The sequence below is a fragment of the Alosa alosa genome, chromosome 8 (genome assembly GCF_017589495.1).
Source record: "Alosa alosa isolate M-15738 ecotype Scorff River chromosome 8, AALO_Geno_1.1, whole genome shotgun sequence".
NCBI lineage: Eukaryota > Metazoa > Chordata > Actinopteri > Clupeiformes > Clupeidae > Alosa > Alosa alosa.
The window spans coordinates 32,917,339-32,944,460 of NC_063196.1; the positions used below are offsets into that span (position 1 = coordinate 32,917,339).

A 27,122-nucleotide genomic window follows, 5' to 3' on the forward strand; every position below is an offset into this window, starting at 1 on the left:
AATAAATGTAATCCACTATATCATCTGGAAATCTCACCCACAGTAATTCATGTGAGTCTAATAGGATATCTGTATTCTGTACGTTTGTCATGCATAATGTGTCTCTATGGGGCCTTGATGCCATAGTTTATTCGATTGGTTGAAGATTAAACCACTGTCCCTCTCTCTCTCTAGGTGGACAGCACATTGGACGTCAGCGTATCCCAACTGAGCGAAGGAGCAGATTATCTAGAAGAGGTCTCCTGATTCCCTTAACCTTTAACCTTTAACCCCTGGCCCCTTACCTCTGAGTGCCACTGTTGTTGTTGTGTGTGTCATGTTCTGCAACTCTTTTCAAAGCCTCTATGATGTTAAAGTAAATAATATGCCCTTTTCAAATAAATGAAAATCTTATATCATTATGACTCTTGAGTCTCTGTAATGTGCCATGTTGTCTTTGGATGTTATGATGGTGGTGATGCCCCCTCTGTAATGTGCCATGTTGTCAAGATAATGTTTCATTTGACGGTATGCTCTGTTCTGGGAGCCCCTTGCCCTTCCTTGTGCAAACACACACACACACACACACTCACACTCGGGGTACAGAACAGACCAGGCATCAATGACAACAACTAGACATGATAAGTCAGATGTATGAGGCAGAGATGGGGTGGAGGTGGGTTGCAAAAAGGCTTGCAGAGAAAGTGGCAAGAGTAGGCAGGCTAAGGCAGCTTAAATAAAGCCCCATGAATGATCTCCAAAAATATAAAAGCAAGTGATTAGCTGTAAAGCCCGACCAATAAATCGGTGTGCCGATATTAGCTACTGTATTTGTATTTATTATTCCACATATTTTCTGATATTGTGAGTAGCTAAGGTAGTTGCGTTAGCTAAATGCCATTGTTTGTCTAGGGTGACCGTTTGTCTGGATTTCAAGCCCTCTGTCTGAACCTAGGTGTGTTTGCATTTTTGACAAGCAAAATGAAAACTTAAGTCATGTGAGTATAGACTATCTTACTGTACATAATCAACTACAACTACTCCACTACATTGTCATTGTCCAAGTACAGAAACAACGAAATGCAGTTAGCGTCTAACCAGAAGTGCAAAAAAAAAAATCCGAAAAGTGCAAAGTGAACAGTATAGACAGGTAGTGCAGTGTAAACAGTATATGACACAGTGCAGTGTAGACAGTAGTATACAGCTAAACAAGTGCCATGGTTTACAGTGAGGATATGGGCAATGTATTAACAGTAACATTATAAGAGCAGAATAAATATGGATATGCAGTTTGAACAATACTGGAAGATGTGCAGTGTAGTAACAGTAACATTGTAAGAGTAGTAAAAAAAAGTGTGTGTGCACTATGAACACTACAAAGAGCAGTAGAACAGTAAAATGTATAAGTGTAGTTACAGTATGCACATTTTATAAATATAAATAGAATACTATGGGTGGGATAGGATAGTGCAATTGTCTGGGGGGAGTGTAAGGGGCTGGTGCTCACAGCCTTGATGGCCAGCTCCTTGCTGTTCCCTGGTTCATCACCGTCAGCAAGGCTTGGGGGGAGGGTAGTTGGTTATGTCACTGAGGTGCAGAGCTAGAGTTAGGGTGCAGTAACAGTAGGGTGACAGTCGCAGGGAAGAAGCTTCCTCTGAACCTGCTGGTCCGAGTGTGGAAAATAGCCTGTAAAGCCTCCCGGAGGGGAGTTGGGTGAACAGTCTGTGGCTGGGTGAGAAACCGATGCTGCACGCCTTATGCAAGCATCGCTTACTCAGGATGGCCTCGATGGAGGGGAGTGAGGAAGCGGTGTTGTGGTGAGCAGTTTTGACCACCCTCTGCAGTCCTTTTGAGTCAGAGGTAGAGCAATTGCCATAACCTACTACTGTGACACAGTTGGTGAGGATGGTGCATCTGTTGAACTGCACTGTGAGATGCTGGTGAGCCTTTTTTTTTTGTAATTTAGTGTTTATTAAGCTTTTTCAGTTTACAACTCTCCCTCATGGGATAGAACAGAAGTACAAAAACAAAACACAACCAAAATAAGACAAAAAAACACTTGCTAACACATAATAAACCCAACTTAACCAATTTTCATAAAATGTGTCATATTGATTTCTCAATGTGAAAGTAATTCCATATTATAGATATTATATACAACATCAATCCAATCATCCACAGTAGGAGGGGCCTTCTGAAGCCATTTTCTTGTCAAGGCCTTTTTGGCCGCCACTAATAGGACTCAACAGATATGACTAGTTTTCCACATTGAAGTTCCTCAATGTCACAGAGATACAATGTTTTGAAATCATAGTTAATTCTTATGCTGAAAGCTAGTTCTAAATGGTTATGGACACTTAACCAAAAAGGACCAACAAAGGCACAATTCCAAAAAATGTGAAAGTGATCTGCCATAATGCATCCACAACATCTCCAGCAGTTAGAGTAGAATATTTTGCCTTTTGGGCTGGAGTATAAAAGAATCTAATAATGTTTTTCCAACTAAAGAATCTCCAGGAGGGTGAACTTGTCATCCTCCATTGATGTGCACAGATCCTTTCCCACTCCTTCTGTGATAATGACAAGCTACTCTCCTTTTCCCACCTGGATTTGATTGATATGGTATTGTCTCCTGCCAAGGACTGAAGAGCAATATATAGTCTAGAAATTATTTTCCTGTAAGCTACATCTTCACAGGCTTTCAGAAAGATATAGATAATAATGTTTCTACAAGGTTCTTTCTCTTTCCTTATAAAATATTTATTAATAAAGTCTCTGATTTGCAGATATCTAAAATGGTCCTGATTCTCTAAACCAAATTGGTCCTTCAGCTCCTGAAAACTCAGCACTAAATCTTGTTTTATTAAAGAGCTGCATGCCGTAAGACCTTTGTTGTTCCACACAAGGAATTGTTTGTCATGGGTATAAAATCAGCGTCGTAGGCAAACCGTTTGAAGATACCCATCCTGTCTCTCAGGTGGTGTCGCTTAGCTATTTTATCCCATATCCCCAGGGAGCAAGATATCCAGGGATTACTGGGGTCCCTGCATGCAAAGCCTACAGGAACCACAGCATAGCCATACAATTTAAGTTCACCCACACTTTATATAAATAAAAAATGTTGATAGTGCAAATTACTGCTGTTGCATATATATACTGTGCATTAGTTTTGAACATTTGCAAAAACACCACCGTACCATAAAATCCAATGTCAGCTTCTTCCTCATGAATGGAAGATGAAGTTGATGGTGTACCTGGGAAAATAATTGAAAGAAAATCTGAAATTATGGTTATGGTTATGGATTTAGCAGACGCCTTTGTCCAAAGCGAATGGCAAATTACCTGTGAAGTACGTCTGACCATTTCACTGTTAGCATATTGGAAAGGGTCATTAACAGCTCAGCTCAGTGAGAGAAATTCACTCCACCTTCATCAGTGGAGGTATCCTTAGGAAGAGCCTGAGGGCTGAGAAATGTAAGCAAAGCACCTTGAGGGAGAAAGAAAAGATATGTTAGCATTTCCATATTTTGATATTTAGAAGGGATGCAGCTGCTTTCACAACTACCAATGCTTACTGTAAAAACATCCCAAGCTAATGTTATACATTGACCTAGGCCTACTTGTAGCTTAACCATGCCAAATTGTTCTATCCTGTCCTTGTTCAGTATAGAGGAGTTAAGTCTCCAGTGACCTGGTTTCATCCTGCGCTCATCAGTAAGAGTCATGTACACTGGGCAATGATCTGAAAGATCAATAGTTCCGATACGACAACTTTGCACTCTACCAACATCCCTCCCAAATATAAGAAAATAGTCGATTCTAGAATAGGAAGAATGGGGAGATGAAAAATGGGTGAAGTCCCTGACTGAAGGATTGTAAAACCTCTGTACATCCACCAAGCCCACCTCTGAAATGATACTAGTAATCTTTTTGGTTAACTTCTTGGGCTGAGAAGTTCGGGTGTTAGAGGAATCAAGAGTCGGGTTCAAAGTAATGTTGAAATCACCCCCACATTTTAAGATTTCCTGTGACTCAGTCACTGCCCTATCTAATATTTTTTGGTGAAAATCTGAATTTGAGCCTGGGGGAATGTATACATTATATAGAGTAAAGTAGTTCCCATTAACCTTTCCCTTAAGCAGTATAAATCTGCCTTCCCTGTCTTTAATTGTAGATAAGAGTTCGTATGTCACCCTTCTAGAGATCAAAATGGCCACCCCCCTATTATGCTTCGATCCATTAGAGGATGAGAATACATGTTTGAAACCTTTTAAGCTTTTGATGTTCAATTTCAATCATATGGGTTTCTTGCAGGAAAGCTTTATCAATGCTCTCTTTCTTGAGTTTTGAGAGAATTTTGTTACGTTTATCAGGGCTGAGAAGCCCATTGACATTAAAGGAAATTACATTGACCATAGTAGGGTACTGATCCCATGTCTGACCTATATTGCCTACAAGACACACAGATACCTCTCCTCCGCGGAGTATTTTCTTCACATTCTAACATATTTATCTCCCCCATCAACTTTAAACTAATATAACAGCAAAAACAAAAAAAACAATGAACAACAACAAAATTACAGTAACTTCCAAAAAAGCGGGGGACCATAACCCCAGGTTCCCTGTTGGATAGGAGTGGAGGGAAAAAAGATCCCCACAGAGTGGATGGGGCCCTCCCTAGTGGTGGAGAGACTAAGGGCAATCCATAACCTCTAGATAAGTCCAACATAGTCTGAAAGTTTTCTCTGTTCATTCTGTATGATGTAATTGACACCTACCGCCTTTGAAGCATAATCCTCATGGGGAAAAAAAAGAAAAAAAACAGGTTCACAGACGAACGTCTCTCTCACTCCTCACTTTCAGTCCTGATGAAACTGATGAAATCTGTTGAGACGTTCTCCGAAAATCCTGCCGTTTCTTTCTCGTTCTCGCCTCTAGATCACCTTTCCCTCTGGTGTTTTCTCGTTGCCATTGGAAAGTGTTCTTTATCTTTTTCTCCAAGCTGAATCCGGGATCTTCTCTTTGCTTGGTCACGTCAATGCCTCTCGCCCTCAGCTCCGCTATCGCCTCCTGTGCGTCTTTGTATGTCTCCGTACCGTTTGCCCAATGAACTCGAAGTTTCGTGTATGGTGTTTGAAAGCGAATGCCTTTCTCCTTCAAAGCTTTTTTGACCACAGCATAAGCCCTGCGTTTCTCAACAACTTCAGATGCATAATCATGGTCGAAAGAGATTAAGTGATCTCCTATAAAGATCTTTTTCTTCCAAGCCATTGTTAGGACCATGTCTTTAACCTTAAATTGTTGAAAGCAAACCACAATAGATCGAGGGGGAGACTCAGACTCCTGTTTCTGCGTTGAAGCCCTATGTGCCCGTTGAATTTGTAGAGCCATTCCTTCTGGTAGTGAGAGCTCATCAGTCAGAAGCTGGTCTAGGAACTTGGTCATGGAGTCACCTTCGGTGTCTTCGGGCACACCGTAGATCCGAATATTACATCGCCTGGACCTGCTCTCTAGATCCGTCACCTTCTCCTGCAGTCGTCGTCTCTCGTTTAAAAGGAACACTAGGGACTCTTTGGTGATGACGCTATTCTCCTCCAGTTCAGAGACACGTTCTTGAATTTCAGAGATAGCTTGGCCTTGGTTCTGAAGGGACGTGCCTAGCTCTGTTAGCGTCAGATTAAGATCCTGTTTAAAAGTTGATAGCTCTTCCCGAAGATCTACTTTCAATTCTCCCTTCAGCTCCGAAATCGCTGACTGTATGTCTTTTTTAAAGTCCTTGAGATCTTCTGTAATGGAAGTCATTTGTCGAAGCAGTTGACCCGCGGATTCAGAGGCAGCTTCTTTGTCGGGGACTTTCTCTTCATTTTGGGGAGACAATGATTTCGACATTATTCGCTCCTTAGTTCCCGTTTTTGAATTCTGGCTTCTCAGTGATTTCCCCCCTTCCACTGCATACACCTTCTATACAAAATTAAATGAATTTAGGCAGCGGGGGTACTTTTGCAAAAAGATTGAAACAGAGAGTAACCTTACACGTGTGTTCTCATCATGGCCACTACCGGAAGACCAATCGCTGGTGAGCCTTCTTGATCAGGGTAGAGGTGTTGAGGGTCCAAGAGAGGTCCTCAGACATGTGGACACCCAGAAACATGAAGCTGGTGACACACTCCACTTCAGTCCTGTTGATGAGGATGGGGGTGTGTTGTAATTGCCAAGCCATACTGTGACACAGTTGGTAAGGGTGCAGCGGTAGACGTTCACCAGGATGTGAGGAGACAGGTGGACCTTCTTTTGTCTCCTCAGGAAGAAGAGATGCTGGTGAGCTTTCTTAATTAGGGTAAAGGTGTTAAGGGTCCTAGAGAGGTCCTTAGAGATGTGGTAACCCAGAAACTTGAAGCTGGTGAAACGCTCCACTTCCACAGTCCACGGTTGACAAGGATGGGGGGGTATCCTGTGTGTGGCAGCTTTAGACTTCCTGTAGTCCACAATGAGCTCTTTGGTCTTCTTGGTGTTGAGAGCCAGATTGTTATCAGTGCACCACGATGTTAGGTGCTGGACCTCCTCCCTGTAGGCCGTCTCATCATTGTTGCTAATGAGGACAGTCACCGTTATGTCTTCTGCAAACTTGACAATGGTGTTAGAGCCATGTACAGGTGTGCAGTCTTAGGTGAAGAGAGGGGAAAAGGAGAGGGCTCAGCACACATACCTGTGGTATGCCGGAGTTCAGGGTGAAGGTTGAGGATGTGTGATTATCTAAACTAACAGACTGTGGTCTATTGGTTAGGAAGTCCAGAATCCAATTACAGAAGGAGATATTAATGCCCAGTTCACGGAGTTTGGTGATCAGTTTGAAGAGGATGATGGTGTTGAATGCTGAACTGAAGTCAATGAACAGCATTCTCACATAAGTGTTGCTATTGTCAAGGGGGAGTGAAATATAGTTGAGATGGCATCCTCTGTACTCCTGTTCTGACGGTAGGCAATTTGGAAGGGGTCCAGGGAGTATTTAAGCAGGAACAGCCTCTTGAAGCACTTCATTGATGATGGTGGTGAGTGCAACTGGACAATATAATAAGTAAGTATAAGTATATATACTCTTTTGATCCTGTGAGGGAAATTTGGTCTCTGCATTTATCCCAGTCCGTGAATTAGTGAAACACACTCAGCACACAGTGAACACACAGTGAGGTGAAGCACACACTAATCCCGGTGCAGTGAGCTGCCTGCAACAACAGCGGCGCTCGGGGAGCAGTAAGGGGTTAGGTGCCTTGCTCAAAGTCAAAGTCAAAGTCAAAGTCAGCTTTATTGTCAATTTCTTCACATGTTCCAGACATACAAAGAGATCGAAATTACGTTTCTGAAACCCACAGTGAGGAGAGTCAAAGTTTGGCCAGAGGTAGCAGACTCGGCACTCTAACTGGAGAGTGTTTGCATCTCAGGCGACCCATGACTCCCACACGGACATTGACTCATACGCCTCCTCTATTCTGGACATCAAAAAGGCCAAGCACAACCACAAGCTAAGAATCGAGGATCATTTCTAGAATAAGTCTGACTCCTGACACATTTGGCAAGATGTCCAGGCCATCAAAGACTACAAACCTACTAACACCACCCCCTACCACCGGCCTCCCTTGCCTGATGAGCTGAGCCACTTCTATGGCGCGCTTTAACAGGGACAACAAGGAAGTGGCCATCAAGATTGTGGTCTTTGCACAGCACCAGCCCCTCCCACTCTCCACCACTGACGTATGTGCGGCACTGAGCAGGACTAATGCACGTGAGGCTTCTGGTCCTTATGGCATCCTCGGACGCGTCCTCATGGCCTGTGCTGTGCAGCTGGCTGAGGTTTGGACTGGACATATTCAACTTGTTCCTAGCCCAAACAGCTGTCCTTTAAAACCATCTCCATCGTGCCGCAGCAAGCCTTAATGATTTCTGTCCTTCTGTTCTTGGGGCAGCCGTGGCCTACTGGTTAGCGCTTCAAACTTGTAACCGGAGGGTTGCCGGTTCGACCCCCGACCAGAAGCACGGCTGAAGTGCCCTTGAGCACTTCGTTTAAAAAGTGTTTGTCCGAAAGTTTTACGTGTTCGTCTCGTCTTACTACGTCGCACTACAAGTACAGCAGGCAGTTTTTAATTGACATCTGCAAAAGCAAGTTTTGCAGCGTTCTGGACTTTGCAACAGAGACGCTAAAGGAACTCGGACTCCTCCGCCTGCAACAACACGGACTTCGCCTGCTACTCCTCCCGGAAAGAAAGCGTCGGAAGCGGTGTCGCGAGGAAGCAGAAGAGGGGCAAGCGAGGCGTCCGGGCCAGGCTAGCGGCCAGCCTTCTCGCCCAGCCATACCGTCCATTCTCCTGGCAAATGTACGATCACTGGACAACAAAATGGATCACATCGACTGCTGAGATCAACGAACCGGACAGTAAGTAACTGCTGTGTGCTCGTCTTCACTGAGACTTGGTTAAATGACAACATTCCGGACTCTGCTGTACAACTGGAGCAGCTAGCATGCTATCGAGCAGACAGGGCCATTGTAAAGGGAGGTAAATCACGAGGAGGAGGAATCTGTGTTTACATCCGTGACGAATGGTGCCGGGACACTGTAGTAGTATGCAAACACTGCTCACCACTGGCAGAGTTTATGATCATAAAGTGCCGTCCTTTTTACCTGCCAAGGGAAATTACTGCGATTCTGCTAGTCGCAGTATACATCCCGCCTACCAACAACAACAGCGATAAGAACGCGGCTCTTAGTGAACTGTACCAGGCTGTCAGTGAACAACAGACGGCACACCCAGACGGTTTCACCATCTTCACTGGAGATTTTAACCATGCTGATCTCAAAACTGTACTTCCAAAGCTACACCAGCATGTTGATTTTCCAACAAGAGGAGATAACATCCTGGACCTGGTCTACACTACACACAAAGGGGCATACAAAGCCACCCCCCTCCCCCACATTGGACTTTCAGACCATATCACTGTTATGCTAATGCCCGCATACAGACAAAGGGTAAAAGCGAACAAACCGGTTCGTAAGCAGGTAAAAGTGTGGCCTGAGGGAGCCTCCGATGCTCTTCAAGACTGCTTTGACACAACAGACTGGGAAATGTTTAAGCAGGCAGCCACTTACAACAACCGGACAGACATAGAGGAGTATACAGACACTGTAACCTCTTACATCACCAAGTGCATCGATGATGTGACCCACACAAAAGACATCATCACTCGGGCTAACTGGAAGCCATGGCTGACAGGGGATGTCCTCAGGCTGCTGAGGGCCAGAGACAAAGCCTACAGAGCTGGGGATGAAGCTGGCATGAAAACAGTGAGAGCCAACCTGACCCGTGGCATCAAGGAAGCAAAAAAGGAATACACTCACAAGATAACCACCCACTTCAAAGACAGCAGGGCATTCAGGCCCTCACGGACTACAAGCCCGCGCCACAGAGCTGTGAGAGCAACATCCCTCTGCTCAACAACCTGAACCGCTTCTTTGCTCGCTTTGAAGCACAAAACAGCACCTGCCCACAGAAGACCCATCCCCCTCTACATGAGCAGCCCCTGTGCCTCTCTGCCGACAGCGTGAAGAGGATACTTGCTGCTATCAACACCCGTAAGGCAACAGGTCCAGACAACATCCCAGGTCGATGCGCTGAAGGACTGCGCGGGGGAGCTTAAGGATGTCTTCACAGACATCTTTAACACTTCCCTGAAGCAAGCCATCGCCCCATCATGTTTCAAAGCTGCCACCATCATACCTGTGCCAAGAAAACTGCTCCATCCTGCTTCAATGACTACCGCCCTGTGGCACTGACACCCATCATCATGAAGTGCTTTGAGCGGCTTGTCATGTCACATATCAAAGCCATTCTCCCCCACCCTGGACCCTTCCAGTTTGCATACCGAGCCAAGCGGTCTACAGAGGATGCAATCTGCTCTGCCCTCCACCCAGCCCTCACCCACCTGGAAAAAAGAGACTCATATGTGAGATTGCTGTTTATAGACTTCAGTTCTGCATTCAACACCATAATACCACAACAACTCATCTGCAAACTTGACAAACTGGGACTCAGTACCTACCTCTGCAACTGGCTACTGGACTTCCTCTGTCAGAGGCCCCAAGTAGTACGTGTTGGCAACAATACCTCAAGCAGCATCACACTGAGCACAGGGGCCCCCAAGGCTGCGTGCTCAGTCCGCTGCTCTTCACCCTGCTGACGATGACTGCACTGCAACCTACAGCAACAATCACATAGTGAAATTTGCTGGCGACACAACTCTGTTGGGTCTCATCACTAAGGGCTTACGAGACTCAATACAGGTTGGAGGTCGACCATCTGACCACGTGGTGCAGGGACAACAACCTCCTGCTGAGCGTCCAGCAAGACCAAAGAGATTGTTGTTGACTTCCGGAGAGGTCACACCCAACACCTGCCACTGACCATCGACGGTGCTGTGGTGGAGAGAGCGAGCAGCACCAAATTCCTGGGGTGCACATCAGTGAAGACCTCTCCTGGACCACCAACACTGCATCACTGGCGAAGAGAGCTCAGCGCCTGTACTTCCTCGCGAAACTCAGGCGAGCAAGTGCTCCACCAGCCATCATGACCACATTCTACCCGAGGCACCATTGAGAGCATCCTCTCCAGCTGTATCGCTGTGTGGGGCGGAAGCTGCACTGAATACAACAGGAAAGCCCTGCAGCACATAGTGAACACAGCTGGAAGGATTATTGGTGCTTCACTCCCCTCCCTGAAGGACATTTACACCACCCACCTCACCCAAGTAAGGCGACCAAAATTGTGAGTGATGCAAGTCACCCCGCTCACAATCTGTTTGATCTACTGCCCTCTGGGAAGAGGTACAGAAGCCTCGCGCCTCCGACTACCAGACTCACCAACAGCTTCATACACCAAGCTGTAAGGATGCTGAACTCTCTCCCTCCTCTCCCCCCTCCACCCTCAGCTACATAACATCCTGGACATTGGACCCACAATGGCCGCCTGCACTACTCCACTTGCACACTTGCACACTTGTACACTTTACAACTTGGTGTTGTTGTCCTGAAAACACAACACTTCTGCTGCTCTTACATAACTTGCACCACTATGCCACTTTCTTTCTTACTTAGGTCAAACAGAACTACCCAAGCCTTTTATTGGCCTGACTTTGCACTAGTATTTTATTGACTGTCTATGCACAATTTCAACCAAATTTTGCTGCTCTTATTTTTTCATTATTATATGTGCCCTCTTATTTACTTATTTACTTACTTTTTTGTTTACTTGAATGTTATGTTTGTCTGTGGACCTAAATTGGTAAAATATGTCTAGTCTTCACCGTGGGATAGTTGCGGCACGATGGAGATGGTTTTAAAGGACAGCTGTTTGGGCTAGGAACAAGTTGAATATGTCCAGTCCAAACCTCAGCCAGCTGCACAGCACAGGCCATGAGGACGCGTCCGAGGATGCCATAAGGACCAGAAGCCTCACGTGCATTAGTCCTGCTCAGTGCCGCACATACGTCAGTGGTGGAGAGTGGGAGGGGCTGGTGCTGTGCAAAGACCACAATCTTGATGGCCACTTCCTTGTTGTCCCTGTTAAAGCGTGGCCATAGAAGTGGCTCAGCTCATCAGGCAAGGAGGCGTCGGTGGTAGGGGGGGTGGTGTTAGTAGGTTTGTAGTCTTTGATGGCCTGGACATCTTGCCAAATGTGTCAGGAGTCAGACTTATTCTAGAAATGATCCTCGATTCTTAGCTTGTGGTTGTGCTTGGCCTTTTTGATGTCCAGAATAGAGGAGGCGTATGAGTCAATGTCCGTGTGGGAGTCATGGGTCGCCTGAGATGCAAACACTCTCCAGTTAGAGTGCCGAGTCTGCTACCTCTGGCCAAACTTTGACTCTCCTCACTGTGGGTTTCACACGTTTGATGAGCGCTGAGTACTTGGGCAGTAGAAACGATGAGAGGTGGTCACTGTCCTAAGAACGGCTTTGCACACTGCAATGTTCAAGCCACAAGTCATATGAGGGCATGGACGTTATCTTACATTATGCTATTTTTTCTTTTCCAATCACACAAAGGATCACACTGTTTAATGGTGCTAACGGTGTGTACGCTAACAGTGTGTAAAAAGCTAATGTTAACGTTTTTACAATAAGCACCCCCCTTCCCCACCAGTAGGACTAAGCCTATAAAGAGAAATTGGGGATGTCTTCATTTTGGTCAATTTGTCCTCACTTTTAGACACAACTTATTTTTTAGAGTCTGCTTGGTGGTCACCCTGCTTTCTAATCACACAAAGGATCACAATGTTGAGTGTGTAACAAGCCATTATAAAGCATACAGTAAATACCTTGAAGGTTATTATAGCATTGGTGTTTATCATAGATAAGAACAAAGCCCTGATGCAATTATTCAAAATAAGGAAAGCCTCTTAAACAATAAAATAATTAGCATACCAGATAGTTAGGCCTAATTTAAACACAATGTCCCACCTTGATTGGAACTTTTCAGTATACTAAATGTTAGTAAACATTTTACATTGTGTTTGGTAAAAATGAATATCAGCCGATTTATCTTTTATCGGTTTTTGAAGTCCTCAAATTCCAAAATCAGTATCTGTCGTTCAAAATATATCAGTCGGGTTCTAAACAGCTGGGCAGTTAGCCAAATTGCTGGGCGTGACTCCATGGCTGTCTGAGCTAACGCTACGCTCCGTTTGTTGGCTGAGCTAACGCTACGCTCTGTTTGTTGGCTGAGCTAACGCTACGCTCCGTTTGTTGGCTGAGCTAACGCTACGCTCTGTTTGTTGGCTATTCCAGCATTCGAAAGTTGTTATGCTCTCTGTCTTTTATTTATTCAACTTTGTGTCTTTTATGTATTTTTTATTGTTCTATTTTATGTACTTTAATTTTTAAACATTGTTTAATTATTGCTCTTTTTTGCATCTATTAACTATTATTCTTTGGTTTTGTTTATGTGAAGCACATTGAATTACCCCTGTGTTTGAAATGTGCTTGCGTTGCACTGCCTTGGTGTTAGCTTGATCTTGGGTGAATAAACTTAGTTAAATATAGCTGCTTCTCGATATCTATCTTCCCATCTCTGGTTTGTGGTTCTCTTTTTTCTTTGTTCTTGTTTTCTTCTATTTTCAAGGCCTACACTTTGAGAGGTGTGTGGGTGTGGGTGTGTTTGCGTGTGTTGGTGTATGCTTGTGTATGTGCGTCACTTGTGTGTTCCTCATTCCTTCCTTGTCATTACATACCATTGTCACATGATCGCTTTATGCTTAGACTTTTGTGAAATTAGTGTCCTGTTCAGTAGCTCTTGACATGTTTATGATTCATAATCAAAGGTGACTTGTTTGTCCCTGTCTCACTTCCTGGACTTGGTCAAGTGGAGCTTATTGGAGTCTTTTTTGCACTTTTTCCCTTCAGCTGGCTTAGGAAGTTCCATATGGATCATCTGCTCTGGCTGGTCTGCTTCACTTACAGTATATGCTTTTGGTTTTGCTTTGGCATTTTCCTGCTCTTGATTGGGTTTTTTTTCAGTTAAACTTATGCATCTCTACAACCAAAATGTTCAACTGTTCTCAATATAAGGCTAACACTTTGGCACAGGTATGAATGTGTGTGTGTGTGTGTGTGTGTGTGTGTGTGTGTGTGTGAGAGAGAGACAGAATTTGTTTGTGTGTTTTTGAGTGTGTTTGTTGCATCACTGTTTCCTCTTCAAACGTCAGTCACTCTCTCTGCGCACTAGTCCCTCTGTGATCATCCGGCAGTGCAGGTCTCTCTGTAGTCTCTGTTGGATTGTGCGTGTGCACAGGTGAGTCAACAAAACCTCTCATAAATGTCATTCATTCTTAGAACTCTTCTTAGATCACTTAGAACCCTGGTACTAATGAGAACACAGAACATTGCAGGGTTCACATAGTTACGTTTCTGGAAGAGGACAGATAGGCAAGTTGTTGAGCCACAGAGCTAAAAGGAAGCACAAGTTAGACTGGTTAATAAAAGCACTCTTACAACTCTTAATGTCCAAGCACAAGTTGGACTGGTTAATAAATGTACTCTTACAACTCTAATGTCCAAGCTGCAGTTTCTTTACTCTTGATTGACATTGCCTCTGGTTTTCTAGTTTATGTGGGTTGTTTGTTCAAGTTTACTTTTGTATGTGCTGGGGAGTTTCATACCTTACTTATGTAAGAGTAGTGTGTGTGTGTGAGGTGTATGTAGTTTGTGTAGAGCCATACAGCATACATATTTCCATCTTTGACTCAAAGCTTTAAATTAAAAAAAAAAATCAATAGAATTCCTTTATGAAAAAGTTTCCATATTATCTCTGGCACTGTGGTTTGTTATTGAATACTTTCTTTGTAAATCTAAATGCTACAACACTACTGTCTTGTCTGACCTCCGGCAGTAATCAGGAAACCCATCAAGCCTGCCCCACATCCGTGTGAATGATGACTGAGTGTGTTTGAAATAGTTTGGAATTATTGTGTATGAGATAATTGCCTGAATTTTCCTGAAGGAAATTTGTCTTATCAGTATCTGTGTGTGTGTGTGTGTGTGTGTGTGTGTGTGTGTGTGTGTGTGATATGATAAGTGATATATGGCATTAAATGTACTCCTCTGTTGACTGTATGACGTTGATGAAAAGCTCTATTGTCTATGAATGAATTGTATTAATAACTACTGTAAAAACAGCAGTACTATGCAGTCCGGCACATTTTTTCCACAAAAATAAGGCACACTTGTCAAATTGTGTTCAGTTCCTACTTTGCTGAATTACTGAAGCTAAGCAGGAACAAAGTCAGGGTATCTGCTGGTCTGGCTGCTGGCTAAAAACAAAAGGTGAAAGGCATATATGATTCTAACTGTCTCACGGAATTGCATTATGCACACTCAATTCTCACTGGTATCTGCTAGACAACAAGTACCAAAACATGATTAGTTCATAGATTTCACATGTAAAATACATTTTATACAACTCCACCCCCATCTTGCCTGTTCATAATTCTGAGAAATTGTTGAATTGTGTGCATTTGTGCGTGTACGTGTTGATGTGTGTGTGTGTGTGTGCGTGCGTGCATGTGCTTGTGGGTGTGCCTGTGTGTGTGCATGTGCATGCATGCTTACATATATCTACTGTGTGTGTATGTGTCATACGTATGATTACTGTGAATGTATGTGTGTGTGAATATCTGTTTATGCACACGCATATGGAATCGGTTAACATGACCCCTGGAGGCAAACATACGCAAAAAATTGGTCCCTACGGTTCTCAAGATATTCACAGAAAACTCTGTTGGTGTACGGTCACTAAATGTACACATAAATTAATTTATTGTATGGCCCCCCATGAACGAAAGTCCACGAAACTTGGCATGCATTCAGAGAGTGTCATAATGATCCTACACTTTCAATTTTGTGCAGTTTTGACCATGTCAGCCAGAGATATTGTGATAACAACACCTAATTTTTTGCTTTTAACTAGGTGGCGCTATACATGAAATGAGTGGTTATGGAATGGGTTGACATGGCCCCTTAAGATCAACATACAAAAAAAAGGTGGTCTTCCTACACCCTACGGTTCTCGAGATATTCACAGAAAACTGTGTCTGCCCTACCCTCCTTTCGGGGGGTTCAGTCCAGCGGGGGGGCTACAGATCATAACGAAAAACGATGGTTCCAAGTTTCGTGTATCCCGGTCTTTCAGTGTCCCGGGAATCCTTGACGGAAATTTGGCCATGCGAAAAAGAAAAAAAAAAAATCTGACTAAACCTATATGACCCGCGCTTCACTGCGCGGCGGTCATGATAACTGGATGTCACTGCAGTGATTATTAATGATGTCACTGGAATGGCTGTACTCACCAATATGCTCTGATTGATGAATATTGGAAAAAGTATTAATGGCTGCACCATGCTATTGACATGACCGAAATGACTACACCTCCAGACCAGAATGTATGACTACACCTCCAGAATGTGACTGAAATGACTAGTATTGATGTCAGTGGAATCATTGTGGCTCTGCACAGTTAATCACTACAAAGGCCTACATGCTGATTATGTAGGGTGCTCATGGTCTAGAAGGCCTACATGCTGATTATGTAGGGTGCTCATGGTCTAGGCCTACATGCTGATTATGTAGGGTGCTCATGGTCTAGGCCTACATGCTGATTATGGTCTAGAAGGCCTACATGCTGATTATGGTCTAGAAGGCCTACATGCTGATTATGTCGGGTGCTCATGGTCTAGATGGACTGGTTTGGTACTCCATTTTGTTGGAGGTCAGGTTAATATGGCATCCTACATGTCATACAGTGTTTGCATGATATCCATTAAAGTTTACATTTTTCACATAGATCTCTATTCCTCAAGGTCTGTCGGGACAGAAAAAAAAACGATAACAGTTTGAGTTCCTGCAGCCAGACCACACAACCTAGAGCTAAAGCAGCCAGGCAGCTACAGTGCTTCACTCTGTTCCTGAGCCCCCATGTTCATGCCCCCAGAGTGTAGCGCTGTAGCTGCCTGGCTGCTTTAGCTCTAGGTTGTGTGGTCAATGGTCAAGGCCACATGGGGTCCTCATAGGAGATGTAGGGTGAGTTTGGCAGCCCATTTTGCCGACGGTGCATGCGCACTGTGGCCAGAGCAAAGTCAGACGCACAAAGTGGGCAGAGTCAGGCCCAAGTTAATTAAGAAAACATATCACTGGCTGCATGTGATTGGTTAAAACACAGCACTGGCTGCATGTGATTGGTTAAAACATAGCACTGGCTGCATGTGATTGGTTAAAACATAGCACTGGCTGCATGTGATTGGTTAAAACATAGCACTGGCTGCATGTGATTGGTTAAAACATAGCACTGGCTGCATGTGATTGGTTAAAACATAGCACTGGCTGCATGTGATTGGTTAAAACATAGCACTGGCTGCATGTGATTGGTTAAAACATAGCACTGGCTGCATGTGATTGGTTAAAACACAGCACTGGCTGCATGTGATTGGTTAAAACATATCACTGGCTGCATGTGATTGGTTAAAACATAGCACTGGCTGCATGTGATTGGTTAAAACACATCACTGGCTGCATGTGATTGGTTAAAACACAGCACTGGCTGCATGTGATTGGTTAAAACAGCACTGGCGGCATGCGATTGGTTAATAAACTAGATGTACTAGATGCAGAGCGGTACAAAATATGACCGCCGCCCAGTCCAGCACATTTTTCCACAAAAATAAATCACGCTGAAAGGCCTATATGATTCTAACTGTCTCACTAAATTGCATTATGCACACTCAATTCTCATTGGTATCTGCTAGACAACAAGTACCAAAACATGATTAGTTCATAGATTTCATTTTATACAACCCCACCCCCCATCTTGCCTATTCATAATTCTTAGAAATTCTTGAATTGTGTGCATGTGTGCGTGTACACGTTCATGTTTATGTGTGTGGGTGTGTGTGTGTGTGTGTGTGTGCGTGCTTGTGTGTTTGCCTGCGTATGTGTGTTTGTTCATGTGCATGCATGCATGCATATGTCTACTGTGTGAGTATGTGTCATACGTATGATTACTGTGAATGTATGTGTGTGCGTGTGTATCTGTTTAGGCACATGTGTGCACATGGAATGGGTTAACATGACCCCTGGAGGCAAACATACGGAAAAAACGATGGTTCCATGCTATCCATGTGGGGTTACATGCCCACCAAGTTTCGTCTACCCCGGTCTTTCAGTGTCCCGGGAATCCTTGACGGAAATTTGGACATGCGAAAAAGAAAAAAAAAAAAAAAAATCTGACTAAACCTATATGACCGCCGCTTCGCTGCATGTGATTGGTTAAAACATAGCACTGGCTGCATGTGATTGGTTAAAACTAGGGCTGTCAATCGATTAAAAAAATGTATTACATACTCTGTGATTAATGAATCTAAATTAATTGCATATATAATATTTGCTGTGAAAGTATTTTAAATATTTAAATTCAAAATTCAAATGAATAATTGAATAATCAGCATTAGTGACATTAAAGTTCAAAAACTCTTTTATTATTATTTAATAATGGCCATAATAATCAATGATATGACCTAATATGCTGAGGAAATAAATTCAAAAGTGCTTCGGGAAGAAGTTTTTTTTCATATACAAGGTATTTCAGGCCACAGATATAACCTAGGGGACACAATGAAAATAAATTAACACTCCCTTCAATGTCAACACTATTTCTTTGCATTGATGTGCGACTTTAGAGTTGATGAACTCCGGTGATATGCAAATTCCTTGCTGCAGACATTGCAGAGGACTTTTTTCAGGCGTTTTTTAAAAGTAAATGTTCCAATCAATGATCTAGGCAGCACATTTTCTTCTCTCTCCTTCTTTTTACAGTCTAATGGTTACTGACTACCATACCTGTCAACATTTAGCTTTCCAAAAACGGAAAGCTTTTTTTGGGGGGGGGGGGGGGTTCATACACGTGTTTCAACACTGCATTTCGGTCGTTGCTTTTACCTTACCATTACCTTACGCATGCCAGTTATGTATCCAGCTGCCTGCCTGCAGCCTACTTCCAAAACTCCAAAGCTGCTTGCTGTCAGATTTGGTTCCGAGGGCACAAGTTCAGTGTATCAACAACACTCAAACAGTTTATGTGATGTGTTATTCAATTAAATTCCCAACAATTTCACAACAGCTAGTTCTGGAGTAGGCCATTCAACTAGCCCGCTTGCTTACGACGAGACTCAGGCTGCGCAGTCGGCACCCGCTTCCTTATTTGGGTTTTGGGTTGCCAGTTTTTAGCCTATGACAAAACGGTTGAAATTGAAACTAAGTGATCGTGTTTGTGTAGGGTGTATTTCATACACAACCTGGCAACTTGGGAGATGTCAGACTAATAGAAAAAATTAATGGATCAATGATTTTAAAATGAAGTTTGATGACCATGCAAATTACGGGAGTTTACCGGGAGAAATAACAAAACGGGAGGGTGCTGGGAGATGACCTTGAAATACGGGAGAACCCAGGAAAAACGGGAGTGTTGACAGGTATGCTGACTACAACGGCTCGGGGTCAAAGGTCATACGGAATCGATTAATCTGCGTTATTTCTTTTAATCAGTTATTTTTTCTCAAATTAATTAATCGAAATTAATCAGTTATTTTGACAGCCCTAGTTAAAACATAGCACTGGCTGCATGTGATTGGTTAAAACATAGCACTGGCTGCATGCGATTGGTTAATTAATAAAACATAGCACTGGCTGCATGTGATTGGTTAAAACATAGCACTGGCTGCATGCGATTGGTTAATTAATAAAACATAGCACTGGCTGCATGTGATTGGTTAAAACATAGCACTGGCTGCATGTGATTGGTTAATTAATAATAGATAGATAGATAGATAGATAGATAGATAGATCAAAATTGAACACTGGTTTATCAACTTCACTTCACCGGAGAGGTCTCGCACATTTCCCGCCTTGCCGTAGCGTCCCGCTACCTACATCTCTGGTCCATAATCTTCTCTCTTACTGTGCGTGTGCTGAAGTACGTGTGTGTGTGTCTGCGGAAGTGAAATGACATTTAAATACACTGCTCTATTCACAGCGGGACGCTAATTGATAAACAGTTCTATTGTTTGCAAAGCAGAAGCACAGACAGTTATAGAAAATGTGCTACACACACACACACACACACACACACACACACACCGACAGGGCATGCACATGTGTTGCACATAGACACACACCTCTGATGTTGGCAGTATACAGTAGGTAGTTATTTACCGTATATGAAACTAGTGATGCCCACAGATATAACGCCTCTCAAGAGAGTGTCATCTCAGACTAGTGTGTTAGGCCTGTGATGAGTGTGTCAGCTCAGACTAGTGTCAGGCCTGTGGTGTGTGTGTGTGTTGTCTGCAGAAAGGAGGGCAAACCTCATGTTGACCTAGAAAGAAGCGGAGAATGGGGCCTTGTTGTCCTAGATGTTCAAAGCTTCTGGCCCCTTGTGTTCTGGATTTGATCTCTGCGGTTCTCCATGAGGTGTGTGTTGACCTGGGTTTTGACCTGGTTCTGTGCAAATTTCCTCTCTTTGCAAGAGTGGCAATGCAGTTAACTGAGCCCACACTTTCGTCATAGGATACTGCAGCCAACAGCAGCTAGAGCAGCCAGGCAGCTACAGTGCTGTCTTGGGGTGTAGCACTGAAGCTGTCTTGGGGTGTAGCACTGAAGCTGTATTGGGGTGTAGCACTGAAGCTGTCTTGGGGTGTAGCACTGAAGCTGTATTGGGGTGTAGCACTGAAGCTGTATTGGGGTGTAGCACTGAAGCTGTCTTGGGGTGTAGCACTGAAGCTGCCTGGCAGCTCTATCTGTTGTTTTTTCAAGGGGGTTTCGTACCAACAGTACTCAGCAGGGCTGGAATTTCACGGCGGCCGTCGTTGCCCCTTTCGTTGCCCCTTTCGTTGCCCTTTATGATGCCCTTTAAAAAAGCGGAGGTTCACAGGCCACTGTGGCCTTGGTGACCTGCATGACTACTTCCCCCGTCCCCACTGTGGCCTTGGTGACCTGCATGACTACTTCCCCCGTCCCCACTGTGGCCTTGGTGACCTGCATGACTACTTCCCCCGTCCCCACTGTGGCCTTGGTGACCTGCATGACTACTTCCCCCGTCCCCACTGTGGCCTTGGTGACCTGCATGACTACTTCCCCCGTCCCCACTGTGGCCTTGGTGACCTGCATGACTACTTCCCCCGTCCCCACTGTGGCCTTGGTGACCTGCATGACTACTTCCCCCGTCCCCACTGTGGCCATGGTGACCTGCATGACTACTTCCCCCGTCCCCACTGTGGCCTTGGTGACCTGCATGACTACTTCCCCCGTCCCCACTGTGGCCTTGGTGACCTGCATGACTACTTCCCCCGTCCCCACTGTGGCCTTGGTGACCTGCATGACTCGTCTTTTTATATTCTTTTTACTATTTACTACTAATCACTAATGACACAAATCACTAATGACACAAATCACTAATGACGTTGTGGTCAAAAATATCCAGGCAACACTCAGGTGTGAGGAACCACTGCAGGTTTATTCACGATACCGGGAGCAGGTCACTAGCAACAGCATGTTCCAGTAACTACTCAAAGTTCTCTAGGGTGAAGCCCCATCTTATACATGTTAATTACATTGGTAATACAAATCACATGAGTACAATGGTCTTCAAAAATCCTCATACATGCAGAAATACAACAATACATATACACTTCTTGGACATAGCATGTGATCCATGCACCATACGCAAGTCATGTGGCTACTCCAAGTAAGTAGATAATTGGTCAATACAATACATATACATCCTTCAGCATTCTCTTGCCATAGTCTAGTTCCTGTCGGGATATTCCTAATATTACTGCCTAAGGCAGAATACCCTTAACTCGTGACAAAGGGGGTCGCATGACCTTTATTAGAAAATCATGACATGGAGAGAGCAAATGACAGACAAAGCAAAGTTGATGCACAGTATTGAATGTATAGAAAGCATACAAAGAATATAAGAAAATGAAATGTTAATCATTTCAAAATTATAAATGCAGATTAGTATTCACTTCTAACAAAATTATTAATAATCACTTCTATTTCATAAAAATGTTAGTAATCCAAAATTTCTCCTTCAACGTAATATGTAATTTGTTTTGCCTGCTATAGGCTCACATAACTTTGCAAGAATTTGACCTTTACCTTAGACCCCATGACCTTTAGTACCTAATCAGTGCATGTAGGATGTATTAACTGTATTGGTTTCATGAAGATCATTCAGTCTGATTGGGAGATATCACAGCAACACTATATTTCAAGTTTGACCTCATGTGACCTTGACCTTTGACACCTAATCAGTTCATCAAGCCCTTATAATGAGTAAGTATACCAAGTTTGATAAAGATCCTTTAACTAGCTGGGTAAATATTGCCTAATATTATGATGTTTTAACATATAATGCTGGCCCAATATCCATTGTTTTTTGGTACAAAGGAAACCCCTGTAATTTGTTTTCTGGTAAGGATTGGTGTTGGAGGCACCTGAAATTCTTAATCTACATAAAATAACGGTTCAAATAATACTAAATATGTTTTCGCACTATTTACTGCCACTTTCAACCCTAATTCGCTCAGACTAATAGGCTAAATTCAACTTTGATCATTTTTATGTAGCCTACTGTAGGCTATTGCTAACTTTGGCCTTGGGGCCCTCACATGTGGCCTTTGGGCCCCCCACCAAATATGCCCAACGAAGGCCAACTGGCCTTGCCCCTAAAATTATGAAATTCCAGGCCTGGTACTCTGGTGACCTTGGCGACCAATATGTCACACGTGTCGGGTTAAGGGATTATCTTGGTGACGTGCTCACTAACACTGCTTGTGTACAATCTTCTGTGTGTGCTGTGTGTTTCCATTCATGAGAAATTGGAGGGAAAACAAAGGTGTTTGTTCAGTATATGCAACACCTTTCACCTGAAGTTCCAGTTCATATATACACATTGACAGTTTCCATCCTATCACTGACATCTAACTCTACTGCTCATATTTCAATAAAAATATACTATTCTAACAAAAACTCCTACTACTGTATATATTTTTATGGTTCTAGATCAAATTCTAGTCCTCGTCTAGTTCTCGTCCTTGTTGCTTAGTTGTGTTTTTTATATTATATACTTTTAATTACTTTTTTCTGCTGTTAGTGAATGTGTGTGTGATGTCTGTACGCTACTGAGACCTTGAATTTCCCCTGGGTATCAATAAAGTATCTATCTGTCTATCTATCTAAATCTCTTAGGACCTTATTTCTCAGCCTGAAAGGTAGTAGACACATTTTAAATCCAAAATGGTTTATAGTGACCTCAACTACTGTTATAACAGTAACCAAATCCTTTTCATGACGTCTTGGTATTTGCAAATTAAGACAATGTCCTAATTGAACTCTGTTGGGCATTTCAGGCCATGTTATGAGCTCATCAGCTCACATTGTAGTATTTTTTGACATGATGAAAGTTATCCTTATATAAAATGATTGATATATAAGATATAAAATATAAAAATATGATCCCAAATATGATTTGTTTGGGAAAAAATTAAATATGTTTAAGGGCACCCATTTTGCAGATATGTCCTTGATTGCCAAAGTCACATCTTATTTCCTTTGTAGGGTGACTGCAGAAAATGGCCAATGCTACTGAAGATTATAACATGAAATATCCCGACAACAGCTTATCAGAAATGAATTATGACGACTATTATGGATACGGAGATGATGGACTGTGTTACACACAGGTCTTCGACAATGTGTACTATCACCTCAGTCTGTACGTCCATTCCATCATCGTTGTGCTGGGGTTGCTGGGCAACCTACTGGTCATCGTCACGTATGCCTTCTACAAGAAGACCAAGTCCATGACGGATGTGTACCTCCTCAATGTGGCGGTGGCCGATGTTTTCTTCGTTGTGGTGTTGCCATTCATCATCTACAACGAGCAGCATGGCTGGGTGATGGGGGATGGGGCCTGCAAGGTCCTGAGTGGCGCCTACAGTCTCAACCTGTATAGTGGTGTGCTTTTGCTAGCCTGCATCAGCGGCGACCGCTACCTCGCTATCGTCCGCGCTAGCAGCTCCCGATACCTCCGCTCCCGCACCCTCGTCTACAGCCACGCCATCTGCTTTACTGTCTGGGTGATGGCACTTCTGCTGTCCCTGCCCACGTTCCTGTACTCAACAACCTATCAGCCCCGAGATTTAACAGTCATGCTTGGTGTAACACCTGAAAATTCCACAGATGAAGAATTGGTGGAGTGTAGGCTTTACTTTAACAGCACTGAGACGGCAGACCTCATGAAGGTCCTGATCCCAAGCCTGCAGATGGGGATCGGGTTCCTGCTGCCCCTGATGGTGATGACCTTCTGCTACACCTGCATCATCCTCACACTGCTCAAGGCGCGCAACTTCCAGAGGCACAAGGCGGTGCGGGTGGTGCTGACGGTGGTGCTGGTGTTTGTTCTCTGCCACCTGCCCTACAACCTCACCCGCCTGGCGTACACCATCACTCTGGGTGAGGAGAGGGAGTGCCCTGCCGAGATCTCCTTCATGGTGGGACTCAGCATCACTGAGACTCTAGCCTACCTGCACTGCTGCCTCAACCCCTTCCTGTACGCCTTCGTCGGCGTGCGCTTCCGCAACCACTTCCAGAAGGTTCTACGGGACCTGTGGTGCGTGGGGAAAGACTACATGCGTGCCCGACGCCCCTCTTCCCGCATCACCTCGGAGGTTTGTCTGTCCATGCGCAAGTCACTTGACGGATCCAACACGGACCACGCCACGTCCTTCACCATGTGATCCCAATGGATCCCCCCAGGACTTCTTTTTTACTTTAGTTCAGATAAAATGCTAAACATGCCATATTTACTATGTGGCTTGATCCAGCTGGGCATTGGAATCTGACCTCCCATGGACTGGGACTGACTAACACACTTTACTGTGTGATTAAAACCAAGGGGTCAGGGGTCAGGGGTCAGCCTTTAGAGGGTTAGCTTCAGCCAGTTGGCCGCCATCATAGATAGAAAGCTAGCATTGTCCGTCGAGTTCTTTTAGGTGGCATCGTGAACGTGGCCGCCGTATTGCTGGGGGCAAACACCTTACTGTCTATGGGCAACACTGCCTACAATCAGAGACACCGGTCTGATTTCAAATCAGAGACACATGTTTGGCCTACATTGATTGTTGTTGGAGCCCAATGCGGAATCAATCTATCTATCTATGGCCGCCCCCATCTTTAAAAATGGCGTCCCACAGGTGCTCACTACCTGCCACAGCCCCACAGAAACAGCCAATCAGGTGCCACAGACACAGGAGTATATTCTCTGTGGATTGGTGGATGTTACCATGAGCTTGCAGCTTCCACACTGAGAGGATCAGTCAATTCAAACGGACTACATCATTTGCGACCATCTGTAATGAAGCACCTAATTGGCTTGTTTGTGAGAATGTGTCAGGAAGTGAGCATATGTGGGACACCATTTTAAAAGATGGCAGCAGTCAATTAAGTATATTAATTTTTGGTTGAAACAGCTAGGCTAGCACCAGTTTTCATGATCACGTTAATGTTCAACTAGAGATGGAAAAAAAACTGCAATTAATGCTGGTACTGAATTGTTTTCATGCTGTGAAATATGCACGTCTGGCTTGGGAACCCCATAAAGTGACGCTTTCTAACTTAAATGTCTAATCCTAGTGCAACCCTTTCACTTTTTTAGTTTTTGTTACCACAACATGTTCAACTGGAAATACCGTTATCTAGCCTCATCCCCTGTCTCTTGCAGCCTCTAGAGGATTTAATTAAAATGAGAAATAATCTGAAAGTTTTTTTACTATGTCGCACAGATTGTAGAGATGTTTTCTTGTTGTGTATTAACTGTATTTTTGATCATTTGCTTGTAAATGTTGTGTATGCGCATCTTGTTTGAATACCACTCCTTTTTTAACACAACAACGTAGTGCCCCTTTGAATACCACTCCTGTAACCCGTAGTGCCCCTTTGAATACCACTCCTGTAACCCGTAGTGCCCCGTGAATACCCCTCCTGTGCCCGTGAATACCACCCCTGTAACCAGTAGTGCCCTGTGAATACCACCCCTGTAACCAGTAGTGCCCCTTTGAATACCACTCCTGTAACCCGTAGTGCCCCTTTGAATACCCCTCCTGTGCCCCGTAGTGCCGCAGTGGCCCGTGCATACCACTCCTGTGCCCGTGAATACCCCTCCTGTGCCCCGTAGTGCCGCAGTGGCCCGTGAATACCCCTCCTGTGTTATCAGTGGTAGTCACTCTTCCAGTTCATCTTCCTCAAATGTGTTTCAAACTAGATACGGTATTTGGAACTTTTCCTACTCTCACCTACTGTGAAACATACTCAAAATTACCTTATAAAAATGTAAGTCGACTCTATGTGTGCAAATAAATGAAAATGTGTTTTCCTTAAGGGTCCTGCGGTGTGTGTGTGTGTGTGTGTGGGGGGGGTTCAGGGGTTGGGTTCTGCTTTAGCCCTGTGGTGTTCTAATATGTTTCAGGGTTGTGTTGTAATTGTAATTGTTGTAAGTTGTAATTGCTCTTGAGCTAGTAATTTTCCAATATTCCACTGTATTCGTGTTTTAGGGGTTGTGTTCTGCAAGCCTTAGGGTTGTTTTATGCTATGATTTTGTGTTGGGCTACAGGGTTCTGCTTTGCTCCAGGGCTAGATAGATAGATAGATAGATAGACAGATAGATAGACAGATAGATAGATAGATAGATAGATAGATAGATAGATAGATAGATACTTTTTTGATCCCTGTGGGGAAATTCAAATTGTGTCATGCTATGAGGTTGTACAATGCTGTGGTGTAGTTCTGCTTTCTCACGCTGTTGGGCTCCGTTATGCCTCTGGACTCTGTTACGGCAGTTTAATGCTGTGCATACAGTATGTGCCTTACGCCAGTTAAATGCTGCGTATGTGCCTTACGGCAGTTTAATGCTGTGTATACAGTATGTGCATCAGGGCCGTTTAATGCTGTGCATATGTGCATCAGGGCAGTTTAATGCTGTGCATATGTGCATCAGGGCAGTTTAATGCTGTGCATACTGTAGGTGCGTCAGGGCAGTTAAATGTGCATAGGTGCCTCGGGGCAGTTTAATGCTGTGTATACAGTATGTGCATCAGGACAGTTAAATGCTGTGTATACAGTATGTGCATCAGGGCAGTTTAATGCTGTGCATACAGTATGTGCATCAGGGCAGTTTAATGCTGTGCATATGTGCATCAGGGCAGTTTAATGCATCAGGGCAGTTTAATGCTGTGCATATGTGCATCAGAGCAGTTTAATGCTGTGGGTTTGTGCAGCAGTTGAATGCTGTGCTGTGCGTCAGGGCAGTTTAATGCTGTGGGTTTGTACAGCAGTTGAATGCTGTGCTGTGCATCAGAGCAGTTTAATGCTGTGGGTTTGTACAGCAGTTGAATGCTGTGCTGTGCATCAGGGCAGTTTAATGCTGTGCTGGGCTTCAGGGCAGTGTAATGCTGTGAGTTTGTGCAGCAGTTTAATGCTGTGGGTTTGTGCAGCAG

The 27,122-nt window shown here is 44.0% G+C and overlaps 2 protein-coding genes across 6 annotated transcripts in view; both read left to right on the forward strand.

The window, feature by feature from the left end:
- Window positions 1-398, forward strand: part of cep43 (centrosomal protein 43) — a 37,212-nt gene extending 36,814 nt beyond the window's left edge. For all 5 annotated transcript variants that reach the window (XM_048250483.1, XM_048250482.1, XM_048250484.1 and 2 more), the window contains one exon: window positions 175-398. In XM_048250483.1, the coding sequence (XP_048106440.1) occupies window positions 175-246 (72 nt within the window). In that variant the 3' untranslated portion in view covers window positions 247-398. The remainder of the gene's footprint in view (window positions 1-174) is intronic.
- A 13,281-nt stretch (window positions 399-13,679) lies between these two features.
- Window positions 13,680-26,007, forward strand: LOC125299352 (C-C chemokine receptor type 6-like). The gene is made up of 2 exons (XM_048250595.1): window positions 13,680-13,810; window positions 23,188-26,007. The coding sequence occupies exon 2, from the start codon at window positions 23,202-23,204 to the stop codon at window positions 24,366-24,368; it is 1,167 nt and encodes a 388-aa protein (XP_048106552.1). The 5' UTR covers window positions 13,680-13,810; window positions 23,188-23,201; the 3' UTR covers window positions 24,369-26,007.
- The last annotated feature ends 1,115 nt before the right edge of the window (window positions 26,008-27,122 follow it).